Source organism: Bos taurus, chromosome 10, assembly GCF_002263795.3.
Source record: "Bos taurus isolate L1 Dominette 01449 registration number 42190680 breed Hereford chromosome 10, ARS-UCD2.0, whole genome shotgun sequence".
Classification (NCBI taxonomy): Eukaryota; Metazoa; Chordata; class Mammalia; order Artiodactyla; family Bovidae; genus Bos; species Bos taurus.
In genome coordinates, this window is record NC_037337.1 from 65,598,127 (window position 1) to 65,617,214 (window position 19,088).

General features: G+C 39.9%; 1 protein-coding gene across 8 annotated transcripts in view; it reads right to left on the bottom strand.

The window, feature by feature from the left end:
• Positions 1–16,785, bottom strand: part of FERMT2 (FERM domain containing kindlin 2) — a 77,168-nt gene extending 60,383 nt beyond the window's left edge. For 5 of the 8 annotated variants that reach the window (XM_005211866.5, XM_005211864.5, XM_005211865.5 and 2 more), the window contains exons 1-2: positions 15,300–15,431; positions 14,740–14,905 (exon numbers count right to left, since the gene is read on the bottom strand). In XM_005211866.5, the coding sequence (XP_005211923.1) occupies positions 14,740–14,896 (157 nt within the window). In that variant the 5' untranslated portion in view covers positions 14,897–14,905; positions 15,300–15,431. Of the gene's footprint in view, positions 1–14,739; positions 14,906–15,299; positions 15,432–16,538 lie in introns of those variants that run through there. The other 3 variants (XM_024997834.2, XM_010809381.3, NM_001101264.1) reach the window with 2 other exon arrangements.
• Positions 16,786–19,088: the final 2,303 nt, after the last annotated feature.

Genomic DNA, 19,088 nt, shown 5'->3' on the forward strand with positions numbered 1-19,088 from the left:
TTTCAGTTCAGTTCAGTTCAGTTGCTTAGTCATATCTGACTCTGTGACCCCATGGACTGCAACACACCAGGCTTCCCTGTCCATCACCAACTCCTGGAGTTTACTGAAACTCATGTCCATTGAGTCGGTGATGCCATCCAACCATCTCATCCTCTGTCGTCCCCTTCTCCTCCCACCTTCAATCTTTCCCAGCATCAGGGTCTTTTCTAAGGAGTCAGTTCTTCACATCAGGTGGCCAAAGTATTGGAGTTTCAGCTTCAGCATCAGTCCTTCCAATGAATATTCAGGACTGATTTCCTTTAGGATGGACTGGTTTGATTTCCTTGCAGTCCAAGGGACTCTCAAGAGTCTTCTCCAACACCACAGTTCAAAAGCATCAATTCTTCGGCGCTCAGCTTTCTTTATAATTCAACTGTCACATGACTACTGGAAAAATCACAGCTTTGACTATACAGACCTTTGTTGGCAAAGTAATCTCTGCTTTTCAATATGCTGTCTAGGTTGGTCATAACTTTTCTTTCAAGGAGCAAGCGTCTTTTAATTTCATGGCTGCAGTCACCATTTGCAGTGATTTTGGAGCCTCCCCTCAAAGAAAAATGTTGAATATATTTCTCTAAGGCTGAACTTACAACTTCTCCCTGTTTTTCTTTCTATGCAAATACTATGGAATTTACCTCTCAAATGGCTGTTAAATGTGTCCCTTTCTTTCCTTTTATTACATTGCTTTAGTTTAAGTCCTCAAAATCTCTTGTCTGAACTATAATATCATTTTTTACAAAACTATCTGTTACTTTTTAAAATGCAAATTTGATCATTTTACTTCTCTACTTAACTTTCCAAGTCCCTCTGTTGCTGAAGTGTTTCATAACCTCTCAGTAGGTTACATAAATCCTAACCTTCTGTGCACCTCGATGCTTAGTTGTCCCCAGGTTCTATAACTCACTTTCTGGCCTAGTTGGTGAAACAACTTGATGTTTTCTGCCTCCTTGGTTGTATGCCTTTCTCTTTCCTTCTTATCAGGCTGACAAAATCCTACATAAAAACCAAATATTACCATCTCTATGTCTTCACTAACCCTCTTGCCAAAGCAGTTAGGTACATCTTAGCATTCTGAATAATGTATCCCAATCAATTATAATTGATTTTATGTAACTCCCTTCCTCCACTCAATTAAGGGTCTTTGGTCTTATTTATCTTGTACTTCAAAGGCAAAGCCCAGGGCCTTGTACATGGAATTAAACCAATAAATATCTGTAATATGCAAGTAACATGAAAACTCTTAAATGTACTCGTCTGTTACTGACACAGTGAATTGTATACTGAAGAGTTAGAAGCAAAGTTGGTATTTTATGCAATTAAACAAAAGTATGGTGGTAACTAAAACATGAACCATGTTGTTAGATAACTGGTGTTAACTAAACCATGATAACGAAAACTTGTATGTTGAAACTGTGCAAAATATTGATGGTTTCCAAAATTCTGATATGTCCTATTCTTAATAAAATGTTTGTCATCTGTTAGTAGAAGCAGTAAACCATTTCAAAGTATACATATCATTCAAACTGCCAAAATATTTCAATTAAAGTACTCCATTCAATTTTAGCATAAGAAAATTATTGTTTTACATTAAGATTTCAATGAGTGACTAAAACAGATGCATCAACCAGTGATTAAAAACATTTACAAACTAAACTTCTGATACAAAGTGACTAATTGACATTTCTTTGACATAGCTAACTTGATTGAAAATTCAGGAATTCGCCCATCAAAGCAAAACACAATCAACTAAGTTTACAAATCGCCTTCTGAAGTTACTCACAAACACAAAATAATGTTTATCAATTTCAGTATCAATTGAATACTATTTCAAATAGCAATAGTATTTGCTATTACAAAATACACTAATTCAAGTAGTTAAGAAGTTTTACCAGATGACATAAATCATGCATGCAATTACAGAGTGCACACAAATAGAAAGCATGTCAATTATTCATTTCCAGAGGGTGGGTAACTTTCTATCCAATCCTAAAGGTTTACTACAAATTTGGTTCAGTTTGGCTTAGTTCCTAGAAGACTGGACTCAGAGTCCATGCAATGTCAACATCTGACAAATTCTAAGAGTAACATCAAGGCTGAATTTATCAGTTAGTGTTTGACTCATGGAGTATTAAAACTGGATTTGTTTTTTGAAGTTAGTCAAAGGCACTAGCTATTCTATACTTCAAAAAAGAAGTATGGAAACAAATTCTATTACGGGACTAGAGCACAAGCTATGGAAAAAAATATTTCTTGGAATCTAAGAGGCTTACTCAGAGAAGGCAATGGCATCCCACTCCAGTACTCTTGCCTGGAAAATCCCATGGCTGGAGGAGCCGGGAAGGCTGGAGTCCATGGGGTCGCTGAGGGTTGGACACGACTGAGCGACTTCCCTTTCACTTTTCACTCTCATGCATTGGAGAAGGAAATGGCAACCCACTCCAGTGTTCTTGCCTGGAGAATCCCAGGGACGGGGGAGCCTGGTGGGCTGCTGTCTATGGGGTCGCAGAGTCGGACACGACTGAAGTGACTTAGCAGCAGCAGCAAGAGGCTTACTACTGCTTGTATCATATGTTACTGACATATATGAACATGATGTACTTCAAATTTGTAAAGATCTGATGTCTCTTTCCAGTTTAAAATCTGTTATTGGAATCTCACAGCTCTTACCACAATACTAAATCTTTTAAATTTGGTTTACAATGCACTTTAAGCATTTGCTTATTTCTTAAGCCTGTCAAGTCCCTGGTTCCCCAGGACCATTCCTCTATCAACACAGACTCAGTTCCTCAAATGGTGGCCCTCCCTCATCCCCATGCTTGCATGCTCGACTTCTCATGTTCTCCCACCTGCTGTTCTTTTATCCTACACCTCCTTCCTAAGATCTTCTGCCACTCACTCATCTGGCTCTTTCCTACTCCACCATCGGGCTTCCCTGGTGGCTCAGAGGTTAAAGCGTCTGCCTGCAATGTGGGAGACCTGGGTTCGATCCCTGGGTCAGGAAGATCCCCTGGAGAAGGAAATGGCAACCCACTCCAGTATTCCTGCCTGGAGAATCCCATGGACAGAGGAGCCTGGTGGGCTACAGTCCATGGGGTTGCAAAGAGTCAGACACCATCAGCCCTCGATTTAAATGTAATGTCCTCCAGAAACCCTTCCCCATATACTAGGTTGGGTTCCCCAGTATATATGCTCTCTGATAACTATTTTAATTATTATAACACTCACACATAACAGCAATTACTTATTTAAAGATTGTCTTACCCTTAAGACTGCAGGTCGAATGAGTCTAAGGATTAAGTTAATTTTGTACACTTGGTCTCTGCCATTCGCAGTATGGTATCTGGCACTCTAGTAGGTTCTCATTTAAAGCAAGTAGGTGAATGAAGGAATAACAGAAGAAAACAGAATATCATTTCCTCACTTAATGATATATTTCCTCTCTATAATCATATTTTCTGCTTCTCTTAGTCTCTAATACATCATAAACATCACAATTTTCAATCCAGAATACCTTTCTTCCAAACTTTTCACCCTGGCTCTCTTCAAATAAAGTCAGTCAGTCGAGGCTCATGCTTCTAAATCTCCACCATCTTTCTGAACCACGTATTTGGTGCTTCACATTGAGACTGTCAATTCAAAGCAATCTTCCGTTTTCACTGTTACTAGAAAGTCGTTCAGATTTTATGTGGGGACTACGTCCTATTACCTAATATAATGCTTCAGTTCAGTTCAGTCGCTCAGTCGTGTCCGACTCTTTGCGACCCCGTGAATCACAGCACGCCAGGCCTCCCTGTCCATCACCAACTCCCGGAGTTCACTCACACTCACGTCCATCGAGTCAGTGATGCCATCCAGCCATCTCATTCTCTGTCGTCCCCTTCTCCTCCTGCCCCCAATCCCTCCCAGCATCAGAGTCTTTTCCAATGAGTCAACTCTTCGCATGAGGTGGCCGAAGTACTGGAGTTTCAGCTTTAGCATCATTCCTTCCAAAGAAATCCCAGGGCTCATCTCCTTCAGAATGGACTGGTTGGATCTCCTTGCAGTCCAAGGGACTCTCCAGTCTTCTCCAACACCACAGTTCAAAAGCATCAATTCTCTGGCGCTCAGCTTTCTTCATAGTCTAACTCTCACATCCATACACGATCACTGGAAAAACCATAGCCTTGACTAGACGGACCTTTGTTGGCAAAGTAATGTCTCTGCTTTTCAATATGCTATCTAGGTTGGTCATAACTTTTCTTCCAAGGAGTAAGCGTCTTTTAATTTCATGGCTTGGCCCTCCATAAATGCTTGCTTGCTGCTACTACTGATGGGTCAAGTTCACCATCTCTTTGATCCTCACAAATGCCACATGTTGTAAGTCTCTCTAACCTACCGAAACAAAAAATGCATGTACTTATCTTTGGGTAGGAATATTTACACGTGAATGTCTCCTTTTGTTCTAAAGTCCCTCTTTCCTGGTCTAAGTTCTTTTAAGGCATTTATTCCCCAAATTCATCCGAGAAAATATTTAGTAGTGAGATATCCTAGCCATCCATTAGGATCCTCAATAAAATAAACACAGTCACTCTGAAGGACAGAGAAGCCTGACATGCTTCAGTCCATGGGGTCACAAAGAGCTAGACAAGACTGAGCAACTGACTGAACAACCACCACCCCCTAACAGTACTCACTATACACCACTGTGTACTTTACACATATGTATTCATTTAATCCTCACAACTCATATGAGGTAAATATACTATTACCCTCATTTTACTTATAGGAGACTAAGCCACCGCAAAGCTAAATAACTTGACCCAGGGTCACAAAGCTTATAGGGAGTAAAGCCAGTATTCCCACCCAAGCAGTTTAGCTCAGGGAACGTATTCCAGAGTTCAGAGCCATTAAACAAAACTTACAAAAGCAAGAAAATAAGAAGGGGTTTTGGTTAAGTACTACATAAATACAATGAAAATAAACCAGGCTACTTCAACCCACAATTCAAAACTAGGTTTACATAGTATTTGAAGGATAACTGAGGGTAACATTTTTTTTGAGTTCTTAATATAGGCATTCTACTTATTACCAGAGATTCTGTTAATATTGGGGTGGGTGGCCAATATTCATTCAGGTTTTTTCGTACCATCTCATGAAAAAGACCTGAACAAACTTTTTGGTCATCCCAATACTTTTTACATCATACTTAGTTCTTATATTAACTCTAAGAAGCAGGGAAGTAAACAAAGGTTAAGTGAGATTAATAATCAGGAGAGGTTAAAACAATATGCCAAGGTCATATATAACTCTAAGTGGTCACATCTTGGACTTAAGTCCTTAAACACTGACAAAGTTCACCTTTTAAAAAAGGCATTTGCTTAAACCAGAATACTAAATTGGAATAGCCTCCATTTAAGCATGGTTTATCTATAATTTTGTATATATTGGAATATAAAATCTACTGCTTGTAAACCATCTTTGTCATATCCAGGCAAGAATACTGAAGTGGGTAGTCAGTATACCCTTCTCCAAGGGATCCTCCTGACCCAGGGATGGAACACAGATCTCCTGCATTACAGGCAGATTCTTTAAAGTCTTAGCCACTAGGGAAACCCCATAGTGATAAAGGTAAGCACAATAATGTTAAAATATATTCCTAATATGGTAGAGAATGAATCAGTACTATTTGGCTTACCTTTATAAATGACACATTCCCAATCTTTTATATTATTTCTCTAGCTCAGTAAAAGGGAACATTTTACATAGCTACACTTCATCAACATAGCTCCATTTACAGAGGCTATTCTAAAATACTTCACATATATTAACTAACTGAGTCCTTCTAATAATCCTAGGATAAAGACATTGTTATTATTCCCATTTTCAAGATGAGCAACCACAGGCACAGACAGGTTAGGTCACACACCACAGGGCTGCAAAATCAGGATTGTGACACAGGAGGCCTTCCCACAGGCTATGCTCCACAACAAGGGCATTCTATCACAGCAACAGACTGCATCAACACCTTGCATAAAAGCTTAAACTGATACAGCAACTGTCCGCATTTTTCAAGTTATTTTTAACTTCAAAGGTTATGAAATTCAGGAACCTCATTAAGGAACAATAAACTGGGAGGCACTTATCCAACAGACATCTTCATCTGCAATCAATAATGCTAGCACGTCACTGCTGTTTTATTCATAACCTTGAATGCTCCATTAAGAAAAGATATCAAAACCATCATCACACTGATGCTTTAAAACTGATCTTTAAGATACCTCATGTAGCTTTTAGTTACAGCATAATATAAAAATAAGATAGGTAAATATCTGAGAAAAGATTCACTACAGATTCCAAAGCAAACGTCACCTCCTGTGGGCTGAAGGTTACCAGCTCTGTTACCTTCAACACTGTATAAGGGCTACCCACTGAAACTGGATGGTCTTTATAACTAAATAATAAATAATCGAGTCTGCAGACTAAATCATGAAAGGAAGGGAAATCTAAATGTAAACTTCCCATTTCAACCATTTATTGCTTATCATCTTCTCTTAAGAACACTAATTCACTGAGCAGAATTATTGAAACAGAAAAAGTATCAGAAAATAAAATTTTCAACATTTTACACATAACTCTGAGTCACTATGAATAAATAGTGTAATAGTCTCAATGAAGGAAGGCAGACAAAAAGCAAAGAATGAAGGATTCAAATAATGACCCTTTATACACAACGATACTGTTTAGAGGATATTATATTTGAAGAACAATTTTCAAAGAATTCCAATAACACTAAAAGACAAGGTAACAAACATAAACGAAGGCTTCTGTCTTTATCTGTATTGTACAGATAAGGAAACTGAGACCCTTAACATGAAAACTCTGACTTAAAAAATTTTTAAAAATCACAAAGCTATTAAGTAGCATGGTCAGGATTATAATCCAGACTTAATTCTTTTTATAACATTAAACCCTAAAATTTTAATTATTCAATGATGCTTTATTACAGATCTATTTTTATGACTAAAGTTCTAAAATATCTAGGTTTTCTAATGGATTGATGGTAAATTAGTTTTCACTGGCCTATTATTTTATAGCTTAGATTTTACCAAATTAAAGTTGTAATTACATTATTTCAAATTGATATGATGCAATTATTTCCTTTCTGATACATTATCACTACTATACTTCATATATTTCTCCTTTCAACATACAAAAATAAACAGAAGTTACACAACTTATAGGGCAAAAAGTTTCAAGCTTTGACTAAGCCAATTCCCTTGTGGAAGACAGTTTTTTAAAAGTTCAATCCAGAAAAAACTTGATAAAATTGGACTTCCTCAAAATTTAAAAATTTTGCTCTTTGAAAGATACTGTTAAGAAAATAAAAAGACAAGCCACAGACTGGGAGAAAATACTTTAAAATACCTATCTGATAAAGTACTTGTATCTGGCATATATTAAGTAATCTTAAAACTCAACAAGAAAACAAATAAAACAATTAAAAAAATAAGCAAACGATATGAAGACAGTTTACTAAGATATACAGATGGCATATAAGCCTGTAAAAAGCTTCCCATCATAGCCATTAGGGAAGTGTGACTTACAATCATAGTAAGATATCATTACATACTTTATTAGACTGAATAAAATTAAACAAAAATAAAACCAAAACCCTGACAATACCAAATGCTACTGGAGGACTTGGAACAATTGTTAACTCTCAGAAAATCTCTGCAAACGAGAAAAAACAGTGGTACTCTCAAAAGACTGCAAACAACTGGTAGACAGACAAACTGTGGTACATACTCATACAAAGAACTACAACTGGACAATAAAAACAACTACTCATATACAAGAATCTAAAATGTATTACGCTAACAATTATTTTTAAATAAAATGTACTACTAAAATGTAAAGAGCTTCCCTGGTGGCTCAGACAGTAAAGTGTCTGCCCGCAATGCAGGAGACCCGGGTTTGATCCCTGGGTTGGGAAGATCCCGTGGAGAAGGAAATGGCAACCCACTCCAGTACTCTTGCCTGGAAAATTCCATGGACTGAGGAGCCTGATAGGCTACAGTCCATGGGGTCACAAAGAGTCGGACACGACTGAGCGACTTCACTTTTACTACTAAAATGTACTAGTTGCTAAATTGTGTCCAATTCTTTTGTGACCTCATGATCTGTATGTAGCCCGCTCCAGGCTCCTCAATCCATGAATTTCCCAGGCAAGAACACTGGAGTGAGTTGCCATTTTCTTCTCCAAGAGATCTTCCCAACCCAGGGATCAAACCCATGTCTCCTGCATTGCAGGGGGATTCTTTACAGCTGAGCCACCAGAGTGAAAGAAACCACCCTTAAAGCTCCATTTATATGACATTCTGGAAAAGACATCCAGTGGTTTTTCAGGAGCTGGAGTTGAAGGGGTGGGCTCATTATAAAGAAACACAGAGACAAGTTTTTGGGGTGCTGGAAAAGTTCTGTGTCTTGACTGTGGTTGTTTTATGACTGCATGCATTTGCTAAAACTCAGCACAGTATACTAAAAAGTATGAATTTTATTGTATGTAAATTATACCTCAGTAAGCCTGATTTTAAGAAAAATTAACAAGCAAAAAATGCAGTAATTATGCAAAAATTTGTTACAAAAGAATTATGGTAGATATGACTTTGTTACCACAAACATGAGTGCAGAATATTATATCTCAAAAAGTTATCTTAAAATATTTTTTTAGAGTATCTGTTTACCTCACACTGGGCAAATATACCATTTTGTAATATATTATGGCATCAGCACAATTTTTAAATTATTTCAGTAAGATAATTATCTAAATAAAAATATTGCATATATTAGCTTTTTTCTTAAACCATTTCCATTAATTTCTAAATGGGCTCAATGTTTTCACATGCCAAGACACAATGGTATATCATTCCTTTGTTACAACTGAATAAAAAACACACTACTGAGGCCTTCATGGTTATAAATTTTTCAAATCTCTGGAATACCATTGTCCACTTACTGGTCCACTCCATTTCAGAAATCTCATGAAAACAGTAGTTAAATAGCTCTTTGCTACATTACAGAGGCACGTATGCTTGGAAGTGAGCGAAAGGGTGGAATGATAGCTATTTTCCTTGCTGTTGGGGGTTGAGAGCACAAAGCAGTCCCAAACTAGGCTCCTTCTGAGTGGTGTAATTCTCCACGATTAAAGCTGGAACCTTTTAAACAGTCTAGATTACATCTGAACTCCTTTTAAAAGGAGTTCCTCCCTGACCCCTGCCTCCACTTCAGGATATTCAGGGACTCTCAATGCCACTGAGAAAACGGCCACTCTTATCTGTGTAGCACAAATAGTCCATATAACGCATTTTCACATGTATTATCTCTTTTCTCACCAAGACCTATGAGAAAGTTTTTTTAAATTGGAATTTTACAGATGTCAAAACTCACTCAGAAGATTAGATTAGTTGTCCAAGATCACACAAGCCAATACATGGCAGAGCCAGAATATTATTTATTATTCTGTGTATCTATTAGCGTCTACTAGCCTAAAGACAACTAACACGATGGAAACCTATACCCAATGATGTGTAAAAATATTGTATACCTTATCCAATAGTAAGCTAAGAAGAAAACTAAGCTTTACTGATAAAGGTGTATGAAGAAGAACCTACAATCATTCTGAAGTGAAATTCACACTGATAAACAATTTTATTGTTGAAAAAAAGGTAAAACAATGTCTTGAAAAGACAAATGCTAAGGAACTATGCCATAGGATGGCTGTGAAGTATCTGGAAACAGGTACTATTACTTTACATATATCTCAATGTAATATTAATAAGCCACATATTACATAATCTCTTATGGTTCTAAACTTGGTAGCCATTGTGTATATTAAAGGAGACTAAGTAAAGAAGGCAATTTACTAACAGCTAAATGTAGAATGAGATCTTGGATGGAAAAAACAAAGGCTAATACTGGAACAACTGCCAAATATGAATCTGGATGCATGTTAGACAACAGTATCAAATCAATGTTTAATTTCCTGAACTTGATAACTGTAATGTAATATGAAAGAGAAAGTCCTTGTTCTTAGGTGACACATATTTTAAGTACTTAGAGATGAAGGGTTATGATGTGTGTAACTCCCTCAAATGGTTCCCAAAAGTGTGTGTGTATGTGCACAGAGAAATCAAATGAAAAATGCTAACAGATGATCTAAATGAAGACTATAGTATTCAATTATCATTCTTGAACTTATAAGTTTGAAATTACAAAAAATAAAGAGTTGAAGATAAAAGACAAAACTTCAAATTTTCTGTTTTTAATAGCTAATAGGCATTTCCAACACTATCTTTTCTAACAAACGGAATAAAAAAGATACATTCTTTTTAGTGCCTCTATAAATATAAGTTAACTCTACTTGGAATCAAACAGTATTTGTTGACTTTTTAAAAACTGGGTATAAAACACAGCAGCAAACAACCCATAATGTATCCAAAGAATAGCTTGAACTTTATTACATGCTATGAGAATTTTAGTAAAATTCACATAGTGTCCTTTATTTTTAAAGAGCTTCAGATGTGCTGAGAAACAGATAAAATTCAATGTCCAGTTCCAATGGATCATTATGAGTACTCTAATTACTGAGTAAAATTGCTCTAAGTACATATTTAACTAAAATTCAACTTATTCTAATATACATGATTTCACCATTAAGTGCTTCTCCCACCCCACTTCAAAAGATTTTCAGAAATTTTATCTTGATATAGTCCACTATGAATGCACTGACGCTGCATCATGCTGACATTTCACTTCCATGAATTCAATCATAAGCCCTCAGAGGAAAAAAACTGAGGATTTCAACGACATAGACACCATTTCACTAAATAAGCACACCCTCCCCAAGGAGCCCTAAGCAGGAGTGTAAGGGAGCTGTCCAGTAACATAAGCGTTTCTCCCTATGTGTATCTTGCCAAGCTCTGATCCTAGTATTTAAAGTATTTTTGTGTAACAAAGCCCCGAATGCAAGCCAATTTCTTCATCTGTGGTCCAACTAAAGAAATTTATTTTTGGAATTTCTGAAGGAAAAAATAGCTATTTTATAATTCTATGAGATGGAATGAATGAATGGAAACCATACTTCATGATCACTTATCACTTTAAGGGATTTTTAAGGTAATCTGAACCAAAAGCTTTGGGGGGTGGGTCATCATGTGTGCTAAAATCACAGTTTAACTTAATCCTAACACACAACTCCAACATAAATGTATTCTATTATTATAGCAAGAACATGATACATGATAAAGTGAGGATGACTTCTTTCCAAAGGCTACATCCAGAAACAGTAGCCTTTTGCTATGCAGTGAAACAAAGCATCTTTTGGCATTTTGAATCCTCAATACTTTCTAAGCTCTGAATTCTACAGAGTAGAACAGTTTTAATACTTCTTGGTGATCTCCAAAGGAACATCAGGGAATCCCATAAAACTGAGCCTCCTCCTTACCTGCAACATTTATTTTTAAACACAACTATTTTTATAATTTTATTCTCTGGTGTCTTATTTTTATAATCCTTAACCTTGATATTTTATATTTTAACTCTTTTCTTAAAAAAAAAAATCTATTAGCTTTGAAAATTGTTTTCAACAAAAAGTACAAAAAGTTTTAAAAATTTTTATTTAAAGCTTTCAATCTGGATTAAAAAAATCAAGTGTAATAACTTTTCATTTTCAGAATGGGGTATAAACATTGGGAAACTTGATATGGAGATTACTTGTCTAGTATCAACCTAAAGTCACAGATGGAAGAAGTTTCTGTGACATCAGGATTTAATTCCCGAAAGCCCACTTTTTCATGGTGTATACTCTATCTTCTTTTAAAAGATCTGCGCAGAATAACAAATGTCTTGTGTACTAAAATTTAAAAGGCATCATGTAGATCTTTGAATTAAAGTCATAAATCTAAGAATCACGGTTGAATGATCTTACCTGAAGCACACAAGTTCTTTATAAAATTCTAAATATAAAGATGTTGCTGGAAGCATTATTTACTTTTTTAGCTTGCTTCATTAAACTGCCTGAGTCTGAGATGAACACTGTACCTTCAAAATAAGGCTGACTTTCAAGGGCCAAATCGTTGTTTGATCATAGACCTCTTCGAAAACCTAATGAAAGCTAAGACTCTTCGCAGAAAATTTCATGTGTGTACATACACACAAAATTTTAACACAATGTTGAAGGAAGGAGTCATCATAAAATCTACCAATCCCAGAGAAATAACTGTTATCACTGATTATATGCAAGACAGCCTTAAAACATAATGCTCTGGTATTCATTCATACACACAATGATGAAAATAAAAAGGGTATCAAACAGGCATGTGGAGTTTGAAAACAGGTGAAAGTTGCTCTTCGGTACCATAACTGCTCTGAGTGCAGAGCAGCCTGGTTCTGCTAATTGTGCATCCCTGCTTTACAACCCCCTCAGACATGAGATCCTGTACCATCTGATCTGTGCCATGACCTCCACCTCTTTTCATCTAAACTCTGCAAGCTTCTTTGATCTACTTCGGCTGTTGACAAGTAACTAACCAGTCTGCCCAATACCTTCAGTAACACAACTTAGGGCTTCAGAAGGTAGGCCATTCCAGTTTTAGGCAACTCTGAAGAACTAAAAAGTTCTTTTCTAATTTGACGAGCCTGATTTCTAAGTCAAAATGCTGTCCAGAATTTCTCCTCTATTTACTTGCCAATAGGTAACAAAATAGCTTGCCATTCAAAATATCTAATCCTAAAACCAGGAGCAAAAATTCATTAAGCCCTACTTTTACCAAAGGGGAAAGTCAGAATTACGCTAAAGAACATTTTCTACTTGAAAATCAAAATCTAAGAGGATCAATATTGTTCAGTTCAAGAAAGATGTAAAGCTTTCATGTACACATTTCCTACCTTACTGGGTTTCTTGTCACTGCATAAAAAAATTTAAAATATATCAACATTAAAAGATTAACATTATAGTCACTGCAAATTAACATCAGTTCTGTCTGCAAATAGTTTATTCTCTGTATTTCTATTTATGCCTGTGATTCTACAATAAACAGCTCCAATCAATGCAACATAGTCATTATTTATTCATTAGATAAAGCCTGGCTTTCAAGAACTACAAGTTGTCTCAGTCACCTTCAACAGCTCCTTTTCACAATAATATCTCTTTTTGAAACCAGTGTATTAATGAGGCCCATTTGTCATATACAAAGCAATCTCTGAAGCAAATGCTTACTCCCTTTGAAAACAAAGGAAATACAAACAATTATATTTGATATTTTCTTCCTTAAACAATCCCTTACTAGTGCTGGACAAAAAAGACTCAAATATTTTGCACAGTGACTGACTTAGTCAAATCAGGTAAGAACAATGATAACTAACAGTTATGTAGGTAAACACAGCAGAATCTCCTTTTGAAAGGGCTACAAAGCAGGGGGGCTCCCTCCTGGACTATGTCTCAGAGAGCCAAACAACGCACATTCCTAAGGAGGCTACCCTCTAAGGAGCTTCTTTATGGTCCTTCAATAATTAAACTCCCTGCACTGATCCAAAAAAGTTCCACCTAAATGAATGCTGTCTTATACTGGGGGCACAATTTCGGTAAGTTTATATGGAAAGTATACACTAATCCTTGGCAAGAAATACATTTTCTGATAAATAACCATTTTTCTTTTTCCAGAGTGGCCTGAAGAAGGAATACTGTGTTTTAAAAAGACACACATACAAAGCCCAGAGAGATAATGCCACAATGCCACACACTTATCAGAACTTGTACTACAAACAAATGACACATTAAAACTCAGGAACAGTCCTCCGAGCATTTCTCTTGTAATAAAAACATCTATTGAATAGTTTTAGTTGATTCTCCCAGCTGAAAATGGTTTCATCCATCACAAATGTGTACTGAAAATTTTCTTACACTTCACATTGTTGGATATGCTAGTATGACTGAGTCAGTGTTAAAATTAATCAACTTAACAGTATTAAATCAATATATTTGTACCCAATCAAGTATTGCCAATCTCCAGTCAATAATATCTGCTTTTTAAAACAAAATTCTTTCACTAGCTTGTTATTTACCTAAATCCAACGCTCGAAATAACTTAAAAGCACGGACTATTACAGACAAATATTGCCCCACCCCTTCTAACCGTGGATGACTGGAACATTTAAATATACTCCATCACGTAGTAGCACAGCTACACAACTTTCATATTAACGACAGAAGTTGAACATTTTTCAACAGAATTTAATTTTATATAGATTTTGCATCATCCTCAATGTCAAACGTCACCAACATTCAGGTACACTGAAGGTAAGGAACCGATAACCACAAACCCTGTAATATAACCCTCTCAACCTTCATTTGCGCACTCTTCTCACTTCCTTTAAGAATTAAGTTTTTTCTATTTCCTACGCAATTAAGAGTACTAGTTAGGAGACTGAAGTCACCAAATTATTAAAATTTCAAAGAGTAACAATACAAAAAAGAGGCAAAGGGGGAAAGCCTATTTGTTTAAATATTAACGGAATCTTACACTAGGAAAAACAAAAGCATTTGCGGGATGCCAAGCAAGACTTCCAAAACCCACCCCTCCTCCCGCCTTAAAGTCCCCCCCTCCCCACCCGCGCGCCCAGCCTGAGAAGTCGTTACTTTGACGCGGCCGGGATGCTACTCACCGAGTTTTTCCACCAATTTGAGCATGACGCCTCCAATGTGCACCTCCCCAGTCACTCTCAGGGTGACATCGCGGTTCAGGTCCGTCACATGAACGCTCAGTTCCCACGTCCCATCCGCATAGCAGCCATCTGGCATCCTTATCCCGTCCAGAGCCATGGCTCCTTCCTGCGAGCACGGAGGAAATGGCTCTCGTCAGCGTCACTCTCCCAAAGGAAAGCAAATCCCACCGAACTCGCACAGTCAGCCGCGGGTGAGAGGACGCAAGGGTTTCCGCACGAATTCTGGAGAGCCGGCGGGGAGGCCAGCTGCCGGCAGGACTCTACGCCCCGCGCCCCTTCCCGCGGTCACCCCGGCTCCCGCCCCGCGGCGGTCCTCGGCGGACACGGCGCCGCCCACCCCGCGCGGCCCCAGCCTAGCGGCCCTCGCCTAGCGGACCGCGGCGGGCTTCACCTGCCCGCCTGCCGGCCGCACCCAGGCCCGGGAGAGGCCGTCCGCGGGCTCCACGGTCCTCCTCCCCGCCCGCGCTTCCCCTCAGTCCCTGCCGGGCCCGGCCCCTCACCGAGCGCTTCTTGCGCTCCCGGCCCGGACTGGAGCAGCAACGGGCGCGGAGCGGGGGCTTGCCCGGCAGCGGCGGTGGTGTCGGGTCCCTCCTCTGCCGGCGAAACGCGGCGTCCTGGCCCGAGCGACTAATGGAGTCCAGCCGTCGCTGCCCCTCGCCTCTCCCTCCGCGCTCCACCCCTCTCTCCCCGCCCCCTCAGTCCGAGACCAGCTCCCTCCTCCCCGCCCCGCCGAGCCGCCCTCCGCGGGTCCGGCCGCCTCGCCCCTCCCCCGCCGTCCCCCCGCCGCCGCTCTCGGGGCCGAGGCCGCGCGAACTCCCGGGCTGGGGAGGGGTGGCGCGCGGCGGGGAGGCGAGCCGTGCGGGGGAGGCGGGGGCGCCCGCGGCGGCAGCAATCTCGGCCCCGCCGAGTCGCTGCCCTTTTATGGAAATGAAGGACCCGGCGTAGGGATTGAATCCAACATCCGGGCTCTCGGCGGCGGGACCTGAGGAGGGGGAGCCCGGGGAGCGCGGCTGCCTCCCACCCGGGTGCGGGAGGGAGCCAGGCGTTCCCTTCCACGCTCGCGTCTCTGGCTCCGGGAGGGCATGCAGCGGTGGGTGTCGGTGCTTCCAGCCGGAGGAGGGGGCTGGTCCGTGAGAAATGGCCACAGGAAATTCCCAGGGCAAGGTCGTTTTCGGGGAACAAAGTCCCCCCGCCCCCTCCCCACGGCTGGAGCGAGCCCAAAAGTCTCGGGGCGGTGAGAAGTGCCGCACTCCGGGAGCTGGAGACAGGGGATTGGGGACGTAAAAACTTTTAAAAAAAGTAAATGCCCAAGCCAACTCCGCGAACCTCCAACAAAAGAATGAGAAAAAGCGGAGAGAGGTGAACCGCAAAATTGCTTTGCAAGCAATGTCCGGCACAATCAGCAACTCCTACCGGACTCCCAAGAGTTTACTTGCGCTCTTAACCCATTCGGAAGCTGCAACCAAAAGTGAGTCATTTAGGTCCACGATGCTGTAGTTGCGGGGCGCGGGGCGGGGGCGAGGATCAGGACAGTGAGATTTATTCGGAAACTCTTTTCTCCAGCCTTTTCGACTCTGTGTACGTATTTGTGTATTTTTATTTGCATTTTAGCAATCCCAGTCTACTAAGTTATTTAGATGGCTGGACATCACTCTACCCCACCCTCAGCCACACCTTGAAGGAATTTTAATAGCTCTGAACCGGTGCCAGCAGGTACGGGAGGAACTAAAGAATGTTACCTGTTGAGACTGACCAGTGATGGAGAACGGTCCTCCAGCTTCCCACTTCACTTCCACTTCCCCCTTTTACTATCGCACTCAATCCAGAGGGCTCCAGTCAAAAACGGCTACTGGAAAACTGCCTCGCTGGCAAATAGAGGGCTCGACGAATTTAGGTCAGGAAGACGCAGATAAGATATCCCAGATCCCATAAAAGACCCCCGGTTTTAAAAGCCTCCAAGTCTTCTTGAACTGTGTCAGACTCTTCAAAGAGGACACCCCCACCCCCACCCTAGGCAAATAATCCTGTGTTCAGCAACACTATTGGGAAACGAGGTTAGAGGCCTCAAGAAAGGGGTGGGACCCATAAAGGAGTAAAAGAAAAGCAGCGAAGTTTAGTCAGATCCCAGAGGTTTGGCACCAAAAATAGGGAAAACCACTACAGCATTTTCAGCTAGTCATCATGGAGAAATTGATGCCTCGGAGTCTGTAGGCTCTCCACTCTCCAATCATTTCTTCTCATGGAGGTTCTAAATAGTTCACTTACAAACAGTATGAACGTCCAGAGAGGAGGCGATGTTTATGTAAATTGTGGTGTTGCAAGTATAATAGGAAAATGTTTTTAATAAAATAGAGAGTAACTTGTTAGGGTAAAAAAAAAAAACTGTACAGAACTGTACATGCAACTGTAAAAAATCACAAGCGTATCTAGTTCTAATTATTAAGAGAAAAAAGAGCGAAAGGAAATACACCAAAATGTTAACAAGCTCTCTGGGTGTTAAAATCAAGGGAGGTTTTTTTGCCTCTCTATTTTTGATTTTCTAAAAATTCCAAAGCTTTGCATTCAGGACTTGTCTGTCACCACCTTTAATTACATCCAGCATCTCAGTTTCTCTGGGCATGCCATTACCTTCACAGTGATAGACACAACTGATAGAGCAGCTGCTGGACACATGGACAGGACCTTCAGGGGTTTCCTATTGTGTTTTTAAATATCCCCAAATAAGACATGAGTTCTTTGAGAGCAGGGACCTCAAGTTCTTTGTCTTGCCCACAAATTTACAAATACCTTGGCACAAAGAAAATGAAAGACATGCTAGGAGCAAATCAACTCAAAAGGCTAGGAAACACTATGTCTGCCCCATGGAGATATTTCATTCTGGGGGGAAATCCTGGCTTGGAAATGTATGTGCTTATTTCTACACCTTATCCTCCAAAGATTTATGGCAATATATAATGATGCACAAACTATGAGATAGCATACATTATAAAGGGCACAAAACAACAAGGAAAAAAGGTGGGAAGTGGAGAATTAGAGACTTAAAATGGAGCCAGGAATGAGGCTGAGAATTGTACCTCAACAAATTGTGCAAGTGCTCCAGCAAGCTCTGAATGACTATGACTTCTTAAACATGCCTTTGTAGAACCAAAAATATCCACGTCCTTTCTGAATATTCCCTTTCCTTCAGGCAAATTTGTCTAAGCCAACTGTTGTGTTTCAGAAACTCTTTGAATGCTCAGTTTCCACATTCTAGTTCTCTTTTTCGAACTCTCCAGTGAGTTACTTTCTGAACAGCCTCCCACCACAATGCCTACTCCTATGACAGCTGCTGACTTAAGTGAATGTTTCCTGCATTAGGATGGGGAGCTGGGAGCCGGGTGTTAATATTGCAAATATCAGCCCCGTTTCTTAGCACTGAAACAGCTTAATTATAGCTTTACAAGCGACTTTACTAGCTTCAGATAATCAGCAGTTGGTGTTCGAGCCAACTGGAAGCACAGGGTAGGCAGTGACCCCCTAAAAGAACTATTAGAGGAATAGTTAGGCTGAGTTGGGTGCAGCTGGTCCCTGTAGGCCCTCTTTTTGAGTGTTTCAAGCTGTTGCTTGCTTTGAAGATTAAAGAGGAGTCAGACTTGAATCTCTGAAACTGGGGTTTTTTTTTTTCTCGATAATTGAGTGAGACCTTCAAATACATTTCTTAAATGTTTACTTCCACCTAACGTTTCCCAGTGTGTTCAGATGTGGAATCTCATCTGAAATGCTCCACTAGAACCTCTAAGACAATGCAATACTTGTGGTACTTACATCATACTGAAAAGTAGCCGAGAACTCCAGTGTTTGGAAGAACAGCTCAAGCATTGAAAGCAGCAATATCCAAATAAGGTACCAAGCACTGGGCTTAGGTTTAGACCAAATGATACCTCACAGATCTGCCGTCAAACGCAGCCCTCCGGCTTGGTAGTCCACAGGTTGACTTCAGCTTTTTCTCTGAGCCCACTTAAACTGTGCTTTACAGTCTTAAAAGGTTCGTAGCAAATATAACCACTGAGTTTGAACTATAGGGAGATTGGGGGATAGAAGAACATAAGGGAAGGTTTGTGTGGGTAGGAATGTGTAGAAGTATTTTAAAATGCACTTAAAAATACCATTTGAGGCCAGCAAGATGAAATGTAATGAATTATTCCTGTCAAATACCAGGTGAGCAGAATTCTCTGTTTGTCTCAGGGATTACCAAAAATGGAGCTCCCTGTGAAAGCTACTAAGGAGGTAGAAATCAAGGGGCATGGAGT